The sequence below is a fragment of the Pleurodeles waltl genome, chromosome 2_1 (assembly GCF_031143425.1).
Source record: "Pleurodeles waltl isolate 20211129_DDA chromosome 2_1, aPleWal1.hap1.20221129, whole genome shotgun sequence".
Taxonomy (NCBI): Eukaryota; Metazoa; Chordata; class Amphibia; order Caudata; family Salamandridae; genus Pleurodeles; species Pleurodeles waltl.
The window spans coordinates 728,957,605-728,981,264 of NC_090438.1; the positions used below are offsets into that span (position 1 = coordinate 728,957,605).

General features: G+C 41.3%; 1 protein-coding gene across 1 annotated transcript in view; it reads left to right on the forward strand.

Annotated features, from left to right (window-relative positions):
- SSR1 (signal sequence receptor subunit 1) overlaps positions 1–23,660 on the forward strand; it is a 112,593-nt gene that overhangs the window by 17,326 nt on the left and 71,607 nt on the right. The window contains exon 2 of the mRNA XM_069217298.1: positions 7,020–7,138. Coding sequence (XP_069073399.1) covers positions 7,020–7,138 — 119 coding nt within the window. The remainder of the gene's footprint in view (positions 1–7,019; positions 7,139–23,660) is intronic.

The following is a 23,660-nucleotide window of genomic DNA, read 5'->3' on the forward strand; positions in this document are numbered from 1 at the left end:
TTGACTTTAATAATAGTGTGCTCCTATGCAAGCAAACCTTCTTATTAGCAGTAATGAAAGAACTGGGGGAAAAAAACCTCTAATTTGTTCCATGTAATTCTTTGTTGGCAGTTCATAACTCCCTGTGCTAGATTATGATTGTGATTTATGGACTGCACAATAACAAAATAATCTCTGTGACAAAAGCTGCAACCCACTGTGCTATGCCCATAAAATGTGGTTCTCTTTGCATGAGACACATTCTTTGCATCTGGCATATTAACCATCTGCATTACCTTCAAAGAGTCGAAACTGCCAATACTAGACAAACTCCCATCTCTCCAGCAGGTACATTAATCACCAGAGTTTTCTTGACACATTTATTTTTGTCGGAAAGCTTACACTGAACTTTGCAGTGCTTTTAAAGCTGCTGCACAAATGAATAAACAGTTAAAAAGGCACGCACATGTTTCTGTAGAGGGCCCAGCTGAAGAAATGCCTTCATTCCGGTCCAGGCCTGCGGACCCCCTGGGAATGTGTCACGGACCCCTGGGGTACTGCGGATCACAGGTTGGGAAACGCTGCTGTAGTGCACACTGCAAGCAAGCAGAACATTGTCAGTCATTGGTTGACACCAGTGGCTGAAGTGTCCTGACCCATTAGTCCTTGCTGTGGTGGTTAGAAGCGTGAATGACACCACAGACCAATGGAGGAAGAAGGTAGTCTGAAAGCCCCTATGAATATACTCTACATATGTATTTTGTAGTAAATTCAAAAGGTTTTTGCGGACACAAGATCTGAAAATGGAACATACATTTTATTAATGGTACTGGTGAAGTGTATGTTGCAATCATTTGTTATTCATGTGTGCCAAGTAGCGGTTTAGACTCCTTCCCGTGCAGCAAATATTTAGTCTCTCTACCCTTAAAAATAATCTGGTAATGATAATCTACAACATTCTCATCGCGTATCCAGTGTTACTGGCAAGTAGTCTGTTTTCCAAGGGACCTGTTCTTAAAAAAAAATAATAATAATAATAATAATAATTCTCCTCAGAATGACTAAAGCAAGCTTTCCCAACAGGTAGCTCGTGAGCTACTTGTAGCACTCCTGTGTACAGCCCACTACTAAATTAGGGGCCTTTGCTTTGTTGAATTAATATATGCATCTCAAAACTGAAACTCCTGTATTTAGGACTTAAATATATGTATTTTCAGACCTCATAAACTGCTGGTTGGTGGAAAAATGTCTGAAGTTCCAAAACAAATTTAAGACCGATATTTTAGTGGTAAATCATACAGCTTTGGAGAAGGGTATTTCTAATATTACTTTGATGTCAGTGGTACTGCAGCTACGAGTGTTGTGTACTAGCTATGTATAAGTATTCCAAATAGATGATGGTGTGTGTGTGTATATATACATGTGTGTGTATATATGTATAATAATGTGTGTGTGTATAGAGGGAGTGCAGAATTATTAGGCAAATGAGTATTTTGACCACATCATCCTCTTTATGCATGTTGTCTTACTCCAAGCTGTATAGGCTCGAAAGCCTACTACCAATTAAGCATATTAGGTGATGTGCATCTCTGTAATGAGAAGGGGTGTGGTCTAATGACATCAACACCCTATATCAGGTGTGCATAATTATTAGGCAACTTCCTTTCCTTTGGCAAAATGGGTCAAAAGAAGGACTTGACAGGCTCAGAAAAGTCAAAAATAGTGAGATATCTTGCAGAGGGATGCAGCACTCTTAAAATTGCAAAGCTTCTGAAGCGTGATCATCGAACAATCAAGCGTTTCATTCAAAATAGTCAACAGGGTCGCAAGAAGCGTGTGGAAAAACCAAGGCGCAAAATAACTGCCCATGAACTGAGAAAAGTCAAGCGTGCAGCCGCCACGATGCCACTTGCCACCAGTTTGGCCATATTTCAGAGCTGCAACATCACTGGAGTGCCCAAAAGCACAAGGTGTGCAATACTCAGAGACATGGCCAAGGTAAGAAAGGCTGAAAGACGACCACCACTGAACAAGACGCACAAGCTGAAACGTCAAGACTGGGCCAAGAAATATCTCAAGACTGATTTTTATAAGGTTTTATGGACTGATGAAATGAGAGTGAGTCTTGATGGGCCAGATGGATGGGCCCGTGGCTGGATTGGTAAAGGGCAGAGAGCTCCAGTCCGACTCAGACGCCAGCAAGGTGGAGGTGGAGTACTGGTTTGGGCTGGTATCATCAAAGATGAGCTTGTGGGGCCTTTTCGGGTTGAGGATGGAGTCAAGCTCAACTCCCAGTCCTACTGCCAGTTCCTGGAAGACACCTTCTTCAAGCAGTGGTACAGGAAGAAGTCTGCATCCTTCAAGAAAAACATGATTTTCATGCAGGACAATGCTCCATCACACGCGTCCAAGTACTCCGCAGCGTGGCTGGCAAGAAAGGGTATAAAAGAAGGAAATCTAATGACATGGCCTCCTTGTTCACCTGATCTGAACCCCATTGAGAACCTGTGGTCCATCATCAAATGTGAGATTTACAAGGAGGGAAAACAGTACACCTCTCTGAACAGTGTCTGGGAGGCTGTGGTTGCTGCTGCACGCAATGTTGATGGTGAACAGATCAAAACACTGACAGAATCCATGGATGGCAGGCTTTTGAGTGTCCTTGCAAAGAAAGGTGGCTATATTGGTCACTGATTTGTTTTTGTTTTGTTTTTGAATGTCAGAAATGTATATTTGTGAATGTTGAGATGTTATATTGGTTTCACTGGTAATAATAAATAATTGAAATGGGTATATATTTTTTTTTGTTAAGTTGCCTAATAATTATGCACAGTAATAGTCACCTGCACACACAGATATCCCCCTAACATAGCTAAAACTAAAAACTACTTCCAAAAATATTCAGCTTTGATATTAATGAGTTTTTTGGGTTCATTGAGAACATGGTTGTTGTTCAATAATAAAATTAATCCTCAAAAATACAACTTGCCTAATAATTCTGCACTCCCTGTATATGTATAATAATAATGTGTGTGTGTGTGTGTGTGTGTATATATGTGTGTGTATATATATATATATATATATATATATATATATATATATATATATATATATGGGTATTTTTTTATTTATTTAACATGCTACTTCTGGCTGATGTGCAGAAGTGATTGCTAGTAATAGTGCATGGAGTGGCCATAAAGGTAATATTGTCTGTGTTCTTTATTACAACACTAATATTAGTAGCTCTGGATCATCTTTATTGAACATAAGTAGATCTTAATACAGAAAAAGTTGGAGACCACTGGTCTAAAGTATCTCTGATAAAAGAAGGTAGTTCTTGAATAAATGTTTGTCCATATATTCTGAAATATGTTGTGTAGTAGAAGAAATGCCCAAGCTTATTGGTCTTTGCGGTTTCCGAATATTGGGAAATTTTAACAATGTTGCAGTACTCTGGCGTAACTTTGTTTTGTGCTTTTTAGATGACATCTTCCTTTTTAGTCCCTTTTTAAAGGTCAGCACAGAAGCCTGCCATTAACTTGCCAGCATGTCCCTTTTATGTAATGTGTAGTATCCTGAGTGAATTTTTTTCTATTACCTCCTTTAACTCTAAGTGCTTTCATGATTGTTTCGGTTGCTTTCAACTTACAGCTGTACTGGGTTTTTTTTTCTGCTGAAAAAAAAAAAAAAAGAGCAGATTTTTTTTTTTTGTCTAGTTTTATTGTAAAGCCATGGATTCCCTGTCTCACCCTAGAATGACGGCTACCTAATCAATTTTTTTTTTCTCGGTCTCAAAATTGTGTGATATATATCCATCCATCCATCCTCTTCATAGTGTTACCAGAGATAGGAATTTGTCCAATTTTTACCAGTTTGACCTATTCTTTCTACATTGGTGGATGATGTAAAGTTTTGAGGTGATTGGTCAAGGTGGTGCATTCTCCATATATCGCATGTCATTCGAAAAACTGCCAAACCGATTTACATGAAATTTGACAGGACTTGACATGCTGGTGATCCTTCTGGGTACTGCGAGTAAGTAAATTGATAAAAAAATTTAAGCTGCAAGTCACTTTTATTAGTGATGTCTGTGGCAGCGGTATTTTGGCAACATTTAGCAGAAGTACAGTGCTACCAAAAATTACCATTTACACCAAATAACAGATTTTTCTGTCACATTACATCTACTTATGTTAACACACTTTCATGCTACGTCTGTTTCAAAATACCATAAGTCACTCCACTGTACACTTATCCACTGTATGCCACTTTACACCATTACACTCTACCCCACACTATATTCCGCGCCACTCTACGCCTTGCCACTCCACTGTATGCTGTTCTTCTGTATGCCGTTCCACTTAAGCCACTGCAGTGTATGCCAGTGGACTCTACCCAATTTCACTGTGTGGCACTCCACTTTGGTATTCCACTTCACTCTCCTTTTCCACTGTACTTCACAAAACTATACATTACACTTAACGCCACTGCCCTCCACTCTACTGTACCACACTCCACTTAATTACACTCCACTCGACGACAGTAAACTACAATTTCAAAACATTTTTTATTCAAAAACAATAGTTGAAATTCATTGGGGGGGGGGGGAACAAATGTCAAACCTTTGTTATAGTTAGGAAAACTTAATTTATTATTTCTGTGCAAACCAAACTTAAAATACACAAACATCACACATTTTTCAGTTATACATTAAATGTATAACTTATACACCATCATTAAATTAATGTGTATTTATCTTTTCACTACAAATAAAAGTAAAAGTACGCAAATTTAGATCTCTAAATTATGTCTATACCTTTCATTTACAATTTTTGCAACATCTTTAAATTTTTGTCTTGCGCCCTTTCATACACATTATATTCAACTGCGAAAACGTCCAAAAGTAACCTTGCTATAGTTAGTTGGAAAGAGAAGGAAGAACTTATCTGACTAACATGGAGCTGGCCTGTGCCTGTTAGGAAGAGTGACTTAAATACTGGGAAGTCATATTCCGGTTCAAGATTAGAGGGTACATGCATCAGGAAAACTTGACAGACTGCCAGCTAACTGCAAGGTCACCATGGCTCAACACCCTCAAACGAATCGAAAAGAGCATAAGTTAACTATTTGCTCTATTGATTTTAATAATTTAGAATGATAAGTCTGCATTATTGATGACTATCTCATATCTGTATGATGCTTTTACTCCCCTTGCACCAATCCCAAACCGACTACAAAATTTCCTCTTAGAAGTCCCAGCTTTTGGTTCACATGTGGGTCAGTCCTTTGCGATAACCTTTTGTGGTTTGGGAGATCAGTCTAAACCTCTGGTAATACAGATCCATAACTGGCCACCAGCTAGAGGGGCCACCTTTCCTTGTGTGTCATGCACCACTGGGAAAACGTTGACTGTAGCTGGTAGATTTCAAGATATGGGCTCCTGATAAGGCATTTGTGGGGCAATCTATTGGAGTGCCACAAAGTGTTCTGTTGACGCTAAAGAAATCAGTGGAACCGTTAACTGGTGCCTGCATACTAGTTTAGTGTATTGTGTTCTTCACTTGACACGGGTTACCAGGTGGTCGGCCCCAGCAATGTCAAAAGCTGGTGGTGGCGTGAATCCTGTTTGGGTTTTAATTTTTGTTTTTGTTTACCTCCCTTCATACAAAGTCTATATGAGCATTCTTTGAGTACCAAATCAATACATATACAAGATAAGCTTACATTCCAAAATCCTTAACTCCATATTGAGTATATTTGCAATAATTCGATTTGAGATCTGTTAATGGGAAAAACCCAGTCAACCCAAATGAACACCGTTGTCTAACACTGGCTATAGGCCCAGTGTTATAGAAAAAGCAGTTCCTAGCAGAGCTATTAAAACATTTGAAGTCCTATCTTGAGCCCTAAAGTTGCTAGCATCTTCTGTATTTTTTATAAGTGTATATCTTTAATGTAATTGTTCCAAGGGGTACTTGCCTTTTTACCAAAGTAAAGAACTACCCAGATATGTATGTTGTCCACTGTAATTCATTTTCTAACCCCTACACATGCTACAGCCAAACATGATTACTTAGCCTCACTTCTCCATGAGACCCAAGTGCCTAAAGGGGGTCTCTTAGCTATCCTGAGTGTAGTGCGCCATTATTATGACATCAGGACACCAGTGGTAAATGGTAGTACCTGCTCAAGATTCTACACCGTAACCCCTGGCTTCCCCAAGAGAACCATTCAATAAACCATTAGAAGTGACTAGAAATATTGTAAATTGCCTTCACCAGTAATTGTAGAAGAAACCATCAAGAATGATTTTACCCGAAACATGCATAATGTTTGTTATAATTTTTAAGGGTTATTGACTCTGTACAATGGGCTTCACATGTGTGATAAGTCGTTCTGTGGACAGTTGTACTGCTTGCAGTCAGCAAAAGAAAAGGCCGTGTTCCGGATTGCTTTTGACTTTGGATCTAATTGATCAATCTTTACAACACTTATGAGACTAAGCATCATATTCTGATGTTGGAAGTTTTTGTGCAGATAGTTCAAGTAGGGGACACGTTGCAGGTGTTAATAAGTAGCATTTTCCATTCACATTTTCATAATGAATTTGTGGCAGGTGAGAGCACAGATATCTCTAGCTGAAGGTCCTCTGTTTATACTGTGTGGGTGGGTATGCCTGGTGCCTGTGACGTGATTATGGAGGTATGGATACTGGGCACACTGCATGGCATATCCTGTTTTTAGTGGGTACTGGCCACAGGCCTTAGCCATTTGCTGTGCCAACCTACCCTGCTCACAAGTGAGCCAACCTTTTCTTACATTCATTTGATTAGAGTAAGTACAGCACTACATTCATTTAATTTTTGTTTTATTCTGAAGAGTTCCCTCTATCACACTTTAACACTTTATTAGGTCCGTAAACGTGTTCTTAGGCAATCCCCACTCTCGTAACACAATGAAGTATTGCTCTCCTAAGAATTAGCAAATATTAGTATGTTGACTTAGTTAGACTATAACTATTTTTTTTATTTTTACACTAGGTCCAAGTTTCTTAGTTGCAGCACAAGATGCTACAGAGGACGAAGAAGCAATTGAAGATTCTGTTGTTGAAGATGAGGATGATGAAGCTGAAGTGGAAGAAGATGACTCCACAGACTTGGTAAAATAGATTTTAATGTAATTCGACAAGTATCAACTTTTTTTTTTTTTTTTTTAATACTGGTTCGTAAGACCATTAGGAAGAGTATTAGCCTAGTCTGTTTCACCAGTTTGTCACAAATCAAGAAAAATATATCCTAGATCATATTAATTGAACTCTGAATAATGGATACTGATAACTTTCATATTATTAATGACTTAATCTTGCAGGAAGAAACATTGAGTATTTGATAGTTATGCCCCAAAATAACAATTTCATCAAAATTTACTTTACAGTTTTTCCATAGATCGGTTAGTGTGGTTGTAAGTCATCAGTTTCTCTGCACCTTGGTTCCTTGCACTTGCCTGGGCAGCAGAAATTTCATGTTCTAATCTGTATGATCTGTTTATCCATACACCAGAATCAAAACTTGTTTTGAAGGCAGCAATATTAAGTTGCAGTCTATAACAGTGGGACAAACCGTACTTATAGAACATATGGCACTATCTTTGCTTTGTAGAATAATTTCATTATAGCGATCACAATCCGATGTCTAAATCGTGCATGACAATTTTGTCTCTGGCACTTCTGATTCTATAACAAACTACAGGTGTGTTTATAAGACTGCCAACAGGCTACTGTTTCGTTACTTGTCTTTAATTTGGATGTGTTTGTCAACTGGAACACCTTTAGGGTTCTTCCTAGAATTGTTTTGGATTATCTTGTAACTCTGACCTTTTCTGTTTAACCAAAATTACCTACTCTGTGTATGAAGATCAGATGTAATGACCAAGCTACTTAATTGGCAGTTGTTCTATGTTCAACTCTTAAATTAGATGGATTCTTTATTAACTGGGAATCTCCAGCTTGATTATGTATTGGATAAATATGTGCAAAACAATTTCTTCTGGAGGTCCAAGTCTGCCAATCAATCTCATAGGTAAGTCTTTATTATTCATGGCCCTATTCGGAACTTCTTTTTCTTGCTCGACATTCATTACTTACAAGCATTCAAATAAGTCACGCAATCATTGAATGTCATTTTGAGTTGTGATACTGAGGAGAAGTGTCTATTGGTCTACATCTTCAAAATATTTTTTTTTAATAGTATTTGGAATTAATAGCTTCATCACTTTTTGTAGAGTAAGTGTTTCCATTTAAGACACCTCTACATATGATTGTATAGCACACTTTTATACAAAAGCGGAATATCATATTGTTAATTAAAGAGGCTTTGGAGTAGAAAGCGTTGACCCTTACACCATCTACTACAGCTCTATAATTAATCACTTGACTTTACCATTTAAAGCTATTTGAATATGCATGTTTGATCAGAATGCCTAAACTGAGATTTGACAAAGTACACCACTACAACTGCAGTTGTCACCAGTGCATGAAGACTAACATTGAGACCACCCTCTGGGGTTATGGTACCTTCCTAAAAGACTTTGCACCTTTCCTTATCCAGCATAGAATCTTTCATAGGCTCACATGTTTAAACCAATCCCATCAACATTCTTGAAACCCATGATCGAAATTCAGTTGTTAAAATGGCCCTAGTCAGAAATGTATTAATTTTGTAGCACATCTACCTCACTTCAAACAACCCACACTTCCACCATATTGGTGGAAGTGCCAAGCTCTCTTCCACTCAAGGCCCCCAAAGAGGCCACACAACTTTCTACCAACTACTTTTCGTGTATTATCGAGTCCCCAAAATGGATGTCATTTATCTTGAGATATTGGCTACGTTTGACAGAATGTTGACCTTTTTGATAACTCCCCTGAACTCCTGCAAGATCCTTTTTCAATTCCACCTTGCAGCATGTTTTTTGACCATCTGTCTTCCTGATTTGTTTCTCTTGTGGGCAGAGGAAAACATAAACTAACGATGCTCATGAGAAATGCCAATATTGCTCATTTCCTGAGTACACCTCCTCTTGCAGTGTCATTTGTCTGAATTTACTATAAAAGGTCCCTCAAGTCCCATGAAAGGAGACTATCTTATTCCTTCAAGAGAGGAAATATTCATCCTGTAAAGGAATGTTTGTGTGCACAGAGCTTCCCTGAGCAAATTCAACAAAGGTTGCACAAAAAAGGAAGCCTTTAAAATTCTCAGAGTTGGAATTTCCTTTTTTAAAAAGCAGACTTTCCTTCTTAGTTGGAGTTTAAAAAAAAAAATGTATCTGACAAAGTGCTAAAGAAAGGCCACAGTGTGTTCTGTATTCAAGATGGTGTGGCACTCTAACTCCTCCAGTCTCTCCGAGTTCCTGCCTAGTCAGTCAGCGACCGGCAGGCTCTTGTGCCACATCACCCTTCCCAATAACGGTGACTCTGATCAACTTCATCCCTGTCATCAACAGGACCGCTATGTTGCACATTTCAGGAGGTTCCTGGTCTTTCACAGATTCAAAAGTCACGTTTCAAAGTTTCGGTAGAACCAGATATGCATTTTCTTAATGGGAACCAGATATCAGTGAGCAGGAACAGCCTACATACAAACAGTCTTTTTATTGCATTTATTGGCAGTACAACTCATAACCATTCTCTAAACGGATGACATGACTGGACATGGTATGGAACAGCGCACCGGTCTACACTATCTCCCACTATGTATCTCCGACTGACAGCCTCTCTGATAATCTTGTTGCAATATCCATTGCCACCTTGGGTTTGAGTATATCCTTAGTCGCAGCTCAGTGGTTTTGTGGGGAAGCGGATAGCAGAAAAGTTTTAAGTGGTCCCCTCTTTCTAATTCCTTTGTAGTGCACCAATGACTACCATATGCCGTGTCAAGTATGTTGTCTTCTATGCCTCCCAAGCCTTCCCCAAAGCTTTGGGGAATGTTAGTTAATTTCAAATTAAGACAACATTTTTATGAATATTTGTATATCCTTAGTATACTAAGTAAGGGATCTACTGGCTTATTATTTACTTCTGGCCATTTTAGCTATGATTGGATAAAGTGTGTGTGTTTTATTAAACCAGTAAATTCATGTTAGTGATTTTTCTGTTAATGGAAAATGCAGTGGAATTATATTGTAATTACGGTCTTGGCAAATCACTCTTCAACACGAGACATCAAAGCACGTTTTTTCAAATCTAAGTAAGCACTTTTCAGACCAGTTGTGCGTGGCTGCATATAGTGATTACAAAGGATAGGAAAGCATATTGAATTAATATTTCATACATAACAAGATCATTTTGAATGCAGAAAGGATTTGTGTCTGATTTCTCCCTGCCTGCGTGATCCATAATTTACATTACATTTAATAACATTTTGAAGTAAGTTGAACTAAAGTTTTAAACTTAATATCCGTCTGTCTCTTCCAATCACAAAAAAGTTTGAGGAACCTGAGATTCATTTGGAACAAGCTGAGCATGACCCCTGCAGGAGGTTTGAAAAACATTCTCTAAGATTTAGAAGCTCAATCAAGTTGGGTAGACCACGTCGCTGGCTTTCTGACTAGCAGACTTAAAGCGACCAACTGTCACTAGTGCAGCATCATGCCACTCAAACTGTCCACATCAGTAATAGGCAGACCTGCACGTTTAGTTTCACAAGTGTTTGGTTGTAGTATGACCTACATGGGAAGAGCTGGGTGTATTCTATGCAGACTTAACATGATCTGGTCGTATTGCAGTTAATATGCACTGCTCTGATGCATGCTCATTTTTCAAGGGTGCTCGTAGGAGAGACAGACCCCACTTCATACTGCTATAGTGATCTTGCCCGAGATGTGTTACTGTTCTAACACTGTGGCTTACATTTAAACATATTGAAGGAATAGCTGTTAATGGCAAGGTGTACTTCCTTCTTAGATATAGAGTAGACGAAACACTCAGAAGTGGGAAAAATAGCAGCCTTGCCCTCCGTTTCTAAATATAAATGGTTTATCCAGAGCAGTTTGTAGCATAGCACGCTTAGTATTGCTGGTGCTCGCCAGAGGGTCAGACCACCTTCAAATGTACAAACACACAAGATGGACTGCAGCACTCCAAAGGCTGCTACTGGGGATTTCTGTATTTGCCAGAGTGACGGTAACAAACAGCCTAACCAGCGCGTTTCATCCTTATGGTCTTTGTCATAGCTGTGAACAAGACCGTCGGACTAAATGGCGTTGACTGGGCTGTTTGATGCTGTCACATTCAAGTATAAAGAAAACTTTTATATCAGCCTTTTATTTTATTATTTTTTATATATATATATATATATATATATATATATATATATATATATATATACACACACACGCCATGGCATTAAAAATAAATGTGGCCAAATAATGCACGTTATTTAGAGCAATTGTACTAATAAACATGATTCACCCATTTATTACTACAGAACCAAGTTCACATTCAACTGTATATCTACTTATTATACCAAAACTAGACAAAAATCGTACTTTTTACTACCTTATAGATTGGATGTAACAATTAGTTTTACACATGGAAACCGCTCTCTTTATAGTCTCAACATCCCTTGAGTGTGATTTTACTTTGCATTGGGGTTTTGGTTAAATACACATGACAAAATGCCATGGCATAAACCATATATGACGAGTGTAATGTGCTATTTATTACCATTGTTGAAGGAGGGGCGATGCAAAATGACTCATTCGAGTCTTTGCTTCTCGTGAGTCATTGTTCCTTCCCACAGTAACCAATGGTAATCAATATCACATTACACTGTGCTCATCTGCACACAAACACACACACACACACATAAAAACTAAGGATGAAGTGATGTTTTAGTTAGGTGAAAATGTCTGTTAAAATGCAACTTTTTAAAATGAAAAACACTGAAATTCACAAGTTATAGTTAACTGATGTAACAATATGTTGCACCCTGCCATGCACAATGTTGTCATCAATGATGCCATTTCAGAAGTTATCATTGATGTTGTTAGAAATGGGGTCTTTGGTTGGCAGTCAGGTTACCCCCTGTCCAAGCAAGCACCCTCATTCTAGTCAGGGTAAGGAGAATCACCCTCAGTTAACCCCTGATCACCCCCTTGGTAGCTTGGCACGAGCAGGCAGGCTTAACTTCAGAAGCAATGTGTAAAGTATTTGTATCAACACACACAGCAACTCAGTGAAAGCACTACAAAATAACACAACACATGTTTAGAAAAATAGGTAATATTTATCTAAACAAGACAAGACCAAGACAACAAAAATCTAACATACACAAGTCAATGAATTTTTAAAGAATAAGAGTCTTAAATCCTTTAGATAACAGTGAGAACACTGTTAGCCTGAAAAAGTATGTGGGTTGTGTCAAAATAACACTGCACGGGCGAGTGTGTGTCGGAAAAGGCCAGCGACACGTCGATTTCTCACTCAAAAGTGAGACTGTGTGTCGTTCCTCCTCCAGTCGGGTCGGTGTGCGTTGCTTTTCCTCTCCGCAAGAGAGCGATGCGTCGATCCGGACAGGCACCTCAGGTCCTGGAAGGCTTTGCGTTGATTTTCCGTGCTCAGCGATGTTGCGTCGAAATTTGGTTGCACAGTTTCAAGAAACGGCACTGCGTGGGGCTTGCGTCGTTAACAGCAGCCGCTGCAGGTGTTGCACGTTGTTTCCCCAGCCACGTTGCGTCGATCTCCCAGCTGCGATGCAGGTGGATAGTCGATTTTAGCCACAAGGCCTGCAGCGAGTCGTTTTTCAGCCATGAATCGGTTGTTGCGTAAGGTTTCCATGCACTGCAGTCTTTGCGTGGATTTTGATCCTTTTCCACCAGCTGCACCTTTCAAGGGCCCAGGGACAGGTTAGGGCACCACTTGGCAGGCAGGACTCTCAGCAGAAAGCCCAAGTGCTGGCAGAGAGAAGTCTTTGCTGTCCCTGAGACTTGACCAGCAGGGTGCAAGCTCAGTTTCAAGCCCTTAGAGATTCTTCACCAGTTGGAAGTCACACAAAAGTCAGTCTTTGTCCTCTCTCTTAGGTAGAAGCAGCTACTGCAGGCCGACCCAGCAAAGCACAATCACAGGCAAAGGGGTAGTACTCCTTCTCCAGCTCTTCTCCTTGGCAGAGGTTCCTCTTGGTTTCAGAAGTAAACTTATTTCCAGAGGTTTGGGTGCTCTTCTTATACCCATTTCTGCCTTTGAAGTAGGCTTAAGTTTCAAGATCCTGCCTTGGCCAGGCCCCAGACACACACCAGGGGGTTGGAGAACGCTTTGTGTGAGGGCTGGCACAGCCCTTTCAGGTGTAAGTGACAACTCCTCCCCTCAGTCCAGATGGCTCATCAGGATATGCAGGCTAGACCCCAGCTCCCTTTGTGTCAGTGTCCAGAGGAGAGGTGCAAAAAGCCCAACTGTCAAACAGACCCAAACGGGGAATCCACAAACAAGCAGAGTCACAGAATGGTCTAAGCAAGAAAATGCCTACTTTCTAAAAGTAGAAGTTCTTCAAACACACTATCTAAAAACCAATTTCACTAAAATATGTTTTTTTAAATTGTGAGTTCAGAGACCCCAAACTCCAGATGTCTATCTGCTCCCAAAGGGAATCTACACTTTAATCATAGTTAAAGGCAGCCCCCATGTTAACCTATGAGAGAGATAGGCCTTGCTACAAATTTGGCAGTATTTCACTGCCAGGACATGTAAAACATATTAGTATATGTCCTACCTTAAACATACCCTGCACCCTGCCCATAGAGCTACGCAGGGCCTACCTTGGGTATGTCTTACATGTAATGAAAGGTAAGCAGTGGCAGTGGCATTATCCAAGGAAGTTAAAAACCTAGGAATCACCATGGATTCCAAGTTAACTATGAATGCCCAAGTAGACAAATTAGCACGCACAAGCTTCATCACCTTAAAGACTTTACAACGCATCTTCCCCCACCTCGGATTTCCACACAAGGTGCAAGCTACTATCTCACTTGTACTATCCAAACTGGATTATGCCAATAGCCTCTACCATTGATCATCTATCTGTTATGAAAAAACGACAACGTATCCAGAATTACGCAGCCAGGCTACTACTACAACATATAATGCCGCAAGCCCACATCTCCCCTGCCTTGAGAGCACTACACTGGTTACCCGTTGCCAGAAGATGCACTTTAAAGCTGCTTTGTATCACCCACAAAGCTATACATGGAACAGGACCGCTTTTTATCAGAAAGAAAATGACCAAATACATCCAACAAAGAACCCTCCGCTCAAGACTGGCAACCCGCCTTAGAACACCACCATACAAGAAAAAGACTATAGGTGGTACATCCTTCTCCCTCCAAGCAGCCAAACTATGGAATTCATTACCCCCAACTATAAGAGCCACAGATAACTTTCTGGTCTTCAGAAAACTACTCAAGAGTTGGCTCTTTCCTTCATAACCACCTTTTTCAAACAACTATGAACTGCATATGCCCATGTGGATAAATATTTTTTTCAGATTATGTGTATATTTCTATTTATTTATAGTTTCTTTGGAAAATATGTATTGCTACTATGTCATAACAATAAAATACACACACACTCTTTAAACCTGTCTGACTAAGTATTTTTTACCCATGATTCTAATTATGTATTGTATGTGCATATGTGTGTGTGTGTGTGTGTGTGTGTATATATATATATATATATGTGTGTGTATATATATATGTGTATATATGTTGTTTCTGTGCTTGGCATGTTCGTGGATCATTGCATGGCTCCTGGTTTTTGGGTTGTTATACTAGATATCTATGAATTCCTGCTCTCATCTTATCACACTTATCTACTCATCACTCTTATGTCATGTCTCTATCAAACTATCCTCCATTCTCACTCTGCCTCATCCCAAACCCCTTCTACCACTTTCATCTCCTAAATATCTCTGCCTAAGCTCTTCCCTCCACATCTAACTCACCAAACCTCACTCTACCTCTGTGACCTCCCACACAACTCTACTAAATTCTCCTGCATTCATCTCACCCTGCTACTATGCCCTCCCTAACCCTTCCACATACTCTTCCCCCTCCACCCCCCTTTACTCATCCCAAGCCTTTGGGTTGAGTAAATGAAGGATATACTCCCAATTAACACCTCTGGATTTATTTCCACCTGCACCCCTCCATTACTCCAGTCTAACTAACAAACTCTCATATCCGCGGCTCAAATTAACTCATAATAATACTAAAACTGTACTCATTATTTAACGATACTAATCCATCACTAATTCTTGTTGGGTTCCGGAGTAGCGTGCTACTCATCGAAAAGCGCTTCGACGCCTCGTCAGGGGTAGTAAGCGCTATATAAATACGATTACAATACAATACAAATATCCCTTGGGCGGAATGTTGATGGGTAGCAGTCCAGCATAGATGTCAAGTTGGTCAGTACAATATAGTGAAGCATCCAGTCAGTCTCTATTTGGGAGACCTCTCTGTCCAAGCAGCATGCTATAAACCCTCTTTGCCTGTAGCATTTCCAAGGCCTTGTACCTCTTATGTACAGCAGGTATCTCCCATACCAATCCCAATATAATTACCCTTAGGTTCCAAGGAATCCTCTTGGGCCGTCCTTAACAAAGAAGTGGCTTAATGTTGGAGAGAGTGAGTTTACCTGGAAGTCACCCTGTTGCCCACAAACTTAGGGGGTTGTCTCTGGCCTCGGGGCCCAATGTCCACGTTGCAGCAGGGGAGTCCAGTGCAGGTCCAGTTGTCACTGGTCTTCCTGTTGCATCAGGTCAAGGGGTTGCTAACAAGTAAGAAAATACTTTTCTTTGGTGGGGGAGGGGGATTCCACTGCAACCTTGGCTATGGTTCCCACTGGCTTGGGGACTAATTAGGAAGGTCCAGACTCTTGTCGCCCTGCAGGTGATTACCCATCCAGTAGCAAACGGGAAATCCTGGCAGCTGGGCTTTCCACAGGTGTAGGTGTCTTTAGCTTTTGGTGACCCTAAGGATTAACTGGAGGCTAGCCACCTAGCGTCTTACGTTCTGGCACAAGTGGCGCTCTTCTTCACGAGTGGGCACAGCATCTATGGTGCTCTTTGTGGGTCCTTTGGTACAGATTTTGCAGTCCAGTCTTTCGTGTATCCTCCATTTGTTGGTTCCAATGAGAAGCATGGCAGTTCTTCTCTCTCCTTTCCAGGAGTGATCTGTGGGTCTGGGGTGCCAATTCTATGCCATTTTTTTGGTTTGTGGGACGGTAGGACTCACTAGGCAGTGGGCCAATAGTTCCCCCAAGGCAACCTTTCCCACTTTGCATCATTTCCTGGACGATTGGCCACCAAACATTTACCGTAAACTGAGATGGTGCACGTCTTTCAGTTGTGAAGAGCCCTAAGCACACCTCTGGGGTGTACCCAGCATTATGAGCACCTGAACCATTTATGGCTACCGCCGTTCAGTCATCTTGCTGGAGTAGTTCCCACCTCCTCCGATTCACAGTTCTTTGTTCCCTGTTTCTGGGATTACTTCACACTTCCTATTATTATATATTATCTTGGGTGTTAACTGCTGCAGACAGATGGGAAAGGTTTGCAAATGTGCAGGCTACAAAGTCTTAACTTAATATGTCACCTTCCTATTAATAGTTACTTTAACTCCAACCTCAGTAATGAGTCAGGTTTTGTGTCATGGTTAATTTTATACCTTGGAGTAGTATCTTTGGTTCCAAATGGAAGTTAGCACTTAGTGAAACTCAGTGTCGGCCAATTGCACCACCGTCCTTGCTGCAGTAAAAACTGCTGTGTTGGGTTTTCATTGTTAGGGTGTGTTAAACTCCAAAAGGAGCATTCTCCTCTTTTTAATATTAAGTGCCCTGCCTGGTGGACTACCTACTTCTTCCCTTAGGTTAATTTATTGCTATTAAAAAGGAAGGTTTTGACCTGGCAAAAGGTTTAATTCTGCCATGTTGCATTTTCAGGTTTAAAGCAACCAAACTAGGCTGCAGTGGCAGGCCATTCTCACCTTGTGGCTGCAGTCCGCTGGGGACATTAACCTACTAGCCCTGTGTACCTCTGATAGCATATATTAGAGACTTATATGTAAGTTAAATGAGTCAGTCGGGTATTAGCCGTTTGTAAACCTACTTTGGAGGTCAGGGCACATGCTCCGAGCCTAGACAGCAGGGCTCCGTGCGCTACAGAATTGAAAAACCTGTAGCATCAGTTGAAAGCCTTAGAGGGGTGATCATACAAAAAGTGGCCCTTTCCAACACCTAGTTCAGAAATGTGAGAATTTGATAGGTTTCTGTGGGCGTTGGCTGAGTTATGGCTGAAAATCCAAAACTACTCATTGTTAGAAACAAACAAACAAAACAAACAAACAAAAAAAAAAAAAGGAGAGAGAGGGGGAAAAGAGGTGGATTTTACTGGGCAAAACATGATATCTTTAGGTCGCCATTTTGGGTGTTTTGTGTTGCAGGCGCTAGACCCAGTCACACAAGTATGCTGTTTTTATTGAGACGTTTGGGAATACAGAATAGTAGAGCACCTGTTTCTGTCATTGGATTTCTCTGCATTTGTGTCTTCGAAATGTAAGCCGATGTGCACAAAATCACGGTAGTTAGGGTAACCACACATTCAGAGGTGTACCAAAAAAAACACTGTTCCTGAACTCAGTATTTTAAGTATATATATCAGAAATATATAGAATTTCTTTGTACTCATTTTTCATTCTTTAAATTTCACCATATGATTTTTCTGTATAGTTGCTTCACAATGAAAAATCATTTTATATTGCAGCTAAGCTGTTAGATCGAGTATTGCTTGTTTTCAGAGAATTTACAAACCATCTATCTCGTTATGACCAAATGGGGTTGTCAGATGTGACTGTTTATTGCTTTTGTAAATCTGCCATCATGACAAAAACTTACAGATGAAAATGTCAGAAATGGCTGGGGTTTTTTTCCTACACTTTATTTTTTTTAAATTTATTTAGAGAAAACATAGAGGGTTATATACAAATGACCCCTTGCTGAATTCAGTGTTTTGTCTACTTTTCAAAAAACGTATAGAATTCCAGGGTCACCCCTGAGTTATGCAACTGCTTCCACCTACGACTGCTAGTATGGGGAACCCACAAAACTGGGAACAATTCTTAGAAAAATAATTCACAAACTGTTGTAAAAAATGTATTTCTATACAACTGTGCTTGTTCTGGTAAGCTGGAAGATGGTGATCCTAGCACCGCAAACGTTTGATGCCATTTGTAGGAGAAAAAAATGTTTTCTTGTACAGCAGTTTTCCACCTAACCAACATTTACCAATATTATTTTAGGGGGGGCGGGGGAGGACGCAAGACTGACATCAATACCTTATGTGGAAAAGTTATGAAGGTGCGAACGTGAAGTACCCCAAATAGTAAAAAATACTGCCCTAGACACTGCTTTAACGCCTTAACTGCAGAGGCTTTACCAACCAGCTGTGAGATTTCTATTCTGTTAGAGAACATTACTCCAGTATACTAGCCCAACAAGCCGGGAAGGAATGGGGGTCCAGGAGTTTGACGAAAGAGACAGTAGCTAATGCCATTATATTGAACATAATGGAAACATTTAAACCTAGGTAGCTGTTAACTGGTTCTCATCTGTCCTGGTTAATCTGCATAAATTGTTAAGAATAAAAGAATCATAAGCTACTCCTCAGCCAACGTTGGGGGCCCTCCAATAATCCATTCTCTTCTCTTTCCTGGCTATTTATGTTCTTTCTGGAGGTTTTGTTGTGTGATCTGCTTATCCAAGGTTGCCAGTTAGCAGCAGATAAAATTCTGTACGTGAACATTGCAAAAGAACAGGACATTACCCCTCTCTGAAATTCTTGGTAAATTGTAAGGACTAGATGTCCCAACACTTTGTGAAATTCAGCCGTCAAAAATTGAGTTTCCCCTTTAGTCTGCCAACTCTTTATACACCACCTTCCTCCTAATGAAATCACACCTACAATTTTCTGCAGTTTAAAATATGTTTCTCGCTCAACTTTAAACTAGGCCATTGATTGGAGCACTGTTCAACTACATTTACATTGTTATTTAAAAAGAAGGAAAATTTGCAAATAAATGACCTTCAAATCACGGCACAGGCACTTGTTGTAACTAAACCAGGCTATGGCATCTCTTGTACCAGGCTTCGAAAAACAGACTACTGCTTTTTAAGCATCTAGCAAGTAAATGCTAATCTACTAATCCTGTATGTTCCTAAAAAATACACACTTGTCTTAAAGTCCTGTACACTCTCTACCCTTCCTAACCAGAAGACAGCCATTAAAAACACAGACGTAGCAAGGATGCTTGTCACTTGGAGCAAAACCTGCTGCACCTTGAAATTGTGAAACTCAAGAAATTAATAACCATTAATTGATTATTCTATGGCTCTGCGACTTTCCTGACCAAAAACTGGCCTCCAATTTGCGTTTTGGAGCAAATTCAAAACATTCCTTTACAAACTTCCGCCCGCCAAATGTGTATTCGTGGCCTATAGTCCATATTTCTTAACTTTTAGACTTCTGTGCACCCCCTCTGAATTACTACACGTAAGTGGGGACCATAGCCTAAGCAATTTCTCTGATTTTACTTCAAAGTAATGCACATAAATACAGGCACAAAAAGACATCTAACAAACCCAAAAATTATGCAATATTAAAATCACAAAAAGAGATGAAAACTAGAATTTAACGGTAAGGTTTGAACTTTTCACAATAAAAATTATTTTCTAAAAAAAATCCTGCTTATCCCTCTTTTTTTATTTATTTATTTTTTTGTTCCTAATGCATGTTGTCTTTTTTTCAGTGCACACAACCGTTTTTCAGTTGTGCCAAGAATCATACATATTAAAATCTGTTTGCCACAAATTATGCTAAGGATAACATCTTAATTTTTAGTTGCTACTTTCAGATTCCTTAACGTTTTACAGAGCTATTATAAAAAAAAAAAAAAAAGATTAATAAAGCTTTTTATTTGGTTTTCCACAGGTGCATACCATATCCAATTGGGCATTATATTGTATATCGTCCAAGCACCAAAATTATGCAAACATAAGAAACCGTCCCCTCCCTCCCCCTCCAACCTACCCCAGACACACAAACTCGCTAAAGATTTGAGCAGTTCCAAGTTCCATTTCTCCTACACCCACCTTATGCTCCCAAGGCCATTCAAAATGTGAAAGTATATGGCCCTCCTGTTGTCCCACCAGTCATCGCTCAGCAGGCTACTACACATCAAGGGAGTAATAGGTCATCCAATCTCCCCACACCTTCTGAAGTTTTCATGGGCATCCTCTATTCGCATAAGTCACCTTCTCTCCCATCATTAACCCATCCATTCCCTTCCTCCATATGTCCACAGTGAGAGAATTGTCGGATCCCCAAAGGCAGGCAATGTCTCTCTTGGCCACCACCATCCCAAAGCCACAGAATAGAAGCTTCCTACAGGGCAGATCAATATCATTAGGTATTCCTAATGTAATAAATGTAGGATCAAGGGGGATCTGCTCCAATAGCACCCCTCCCATCTCCCCCACTATCTCTCTCCAATAATCTTGGATCACATGGCAATCCCCCAGTGTATGTAGGAAGGTTCCAATATTTCCTCAACATCTAAGACAGTTTGGTTGCTGTGCCCTTCCCGTCATATTTAAGCGTTGTCTGTCATAATATATCCTGTGAAGGATTTTATATTGAATTAGTCAGAGTCTCAACCGGCTAGCCACCTCCCTTGGAAACATCAGTGCCGCCTCCCAGTCTGTCTTCAAGTTCTCCCAGGTCAGCCTCCCATCGCCTACGCAGTTTTAGCAGTGGGCTCGGCATGTTATTATTTATGGTCTTATGTGTTTACGACGTTGCTTTGGTGACCAAGCCTTCCATCGTTAGTCAATCTTCTTATGGGGCGTAAGCCGGTATTCTTTCTCCTGGGAGACTCTCTGCCCTCCATGCATGACGCAATCGTGTGTAGTGAAAGAATTGTGTCCTGCTCAGCTTATATTCGACCCGGGGGGATGCGAAGGACATAATATCTCCCCCTATCACATCTCCCACCTTGGAGATACCAATGCAGTCCAGACTCTCAAAGATTGTCGATTTTCTAATTTCTGGTAACCAGCCTCGCTCCCATAGGGGGTTCTCTCTCGTGGGGCGGCGGTGCCATCCCAGTATCTTGTTGTCCCTAGTCCACGCCCGAGGGCCACCTGAGTGGCCGGCAAAAGATGGCAACCCCTTCCTACCTCATACAAGTAATATTTACAGGATTTCCCTTCCCACTGTAGTCTCTCCAAACGGAAGGTGGGATGGTCTTGTGGTGAGAACAGCCAGTCATTTACATTGATCAAATGTGCTGCCCAATAATACGCCTCCAGATCTGGGAGAGATAATCCACCCGCGCCTCCCCCACCCCCCTACACACTCAGCGATTGCACTGTAGTGCTTTTAAGGCTATTCTCGGGTGCTTCCCCTACCATAAAAAGAGCTGCATGTCCCGTTCTATAGTGCTAAAGAGTCCCAGTGGGATCTGGTAATATGTGTTTTGCACCGTGTAGAGGAGTTTCGGAAGAGGGATCATCTTAACCATGGCCAGCCGTCCCATCAACGTGAGAGGAAGAGTTCTCCAGGTCCACCCGGCACTCTCATTACCTTACCCAGATTATTGGCTTGGCAGAGTTCAATCCTATGTGTCATATAAATACCGAGATATTTGAATCCCTCAGTAGAGCTTTGGAGGTGTACCGGAAGGGAGGGAAGCACTACGTCTCTCTGCGGAGCATATAATATTGGTTTGTCCCAGTTAATGCGGTACCCGGAGTACCTCCCATATTCCTCGCACAAGTGAAAAAGTTTCAGTAGGGATATCTCGTGGCGCGCGACGTATAAGAGTATATCTTCCGCATACAGGGAAATGCGTTCCTCTTCGTCTTCCTTTTCTTTTAACATGAAGTCCAGGCTGTGTCCGGATCCTACACGCCAGGGACTCGAGAGTGAGGGTAAATAATAAATGGGATAGGGGACATCCCCGTCTAGCGCCCCGCGCAATGGGGAATTCAGAGGAGAGGACCCCATTCACTCAGTGCTGCCACTGGATTACACTAGAGCAGCCTCACCCATCCCCTGTATCGTGGGCCAAATCCAAATAGTTCTAATGTGGCTTTCAGGAAGGGCCAGTGCACTGCATCAAATGCTTTCTCAGCATCAAGAGCTCAAAATAAATGTGGGTCTGGGCGGTCCAGTATGGTATTCAGCCAGTTATGTGCTCTCCTCAAATTGTGTCTTGTAGAGCCTCCGGGCATAAAGGCCAATTCCTCCATATGAATTACAGGGTAAATAACACCATGAAGGTGAGTTGCTAATACCGTGGCCAAAACTTTCACCTCTACATTAAGGAGATTGGTCTGTAGGATGCACAAAACCATCTAGGCCTCCCTTCCTTGTGTATGACAATTATTTCAACCCTCTGTAAATCCGGAGGGAGAACTCCCTGTCCCCGGGCCTCCAGAAACATATTCAACAGATGAGGAGCCAGGATGCCACCCAGGCTCTTGAATAGCTCAGCCAGGAATCCATTGGGGCCAGGGATTTTACCCGGTCGGAACCTTGTCAGAGCAGCTGTGACCGCCTCAAGGGTAATATTGCCTTCCAGTTCTTCTTGGGTCTCTGCATCCAGGACCGGCACAACTATATTTTTTTAAGTATTCAGCAATCCTTTCAACCTCTTCAGGTGGCCTTGCTCTATAAAAATCTTTATAGTAGCAGGTGAAGGTCTCCGCAATGTCTCTATCTGAGGACACTCTAACCCTTTCTGAGTCTTCACCTCCTGTACCCATCTCGCTTCGGTCTCTCTTCTCCAGAGCCAAGCAAGGAGCCTCCCGGCCCTGTCCCCAGCCTCATAAAGCCTATATCGGGTAGCACACAACTGGCTCCTAGTCTCTCTGTCTCTCTCTCTGCACACTTTCCCGGTATTTAGCTCTCGCCAGCTCCAGTTGGCGAAGTGCCAAGAGATATGGCTCCTATCCCAGGGCCCCTTCAGGTGTTAACAGCTGATATTCCAGCTTCCTCAGGGTTTCCCTCTCTCTCCTTTGCTTCTGAGCTACTAAGTTTTGGGCACACTCACGTAGCACTGTCTTGTGTGCCTCCCATATTACCACTGCAGACCTGACTGAGCACACATTTTCTCTAAAATATAATTCTGTGTCAATCCGAAGCCTGTGTGCCACCTCCACGATCCTGGAGATCCCAACTTCCCAGCCTCCATCTCCTGTCGTCTCCCCCTCTACTTCCTATACGCATCACCAGAGGGGAGTGGTCCGACCGACCTCTCGCCAGATAATCCGCCTGCTGTATAGTGCCTACTTCACCTGCGGGGGGTAAATATATAGTCAAATCTAGAAAACACACTATGGGCCCCGGAATAGTAAGAATACCTCCTATCCACTTGACAGGTCCGACAACCCCAGGGCGGTGGCAAACTCATAAAGTGGGGTAGGGGGGAATGGAGTTCCCTGCCTCCCAGATCTATCCATATCCACCACCATCACATCATTGAAGTCTCCTTCCAAAACATGGAGCGGGGAATTTACTCCTAACATGATCTTCGCCAGTTTCTCCAACAGGGGGGCCTGAAGCCTAGGCGGA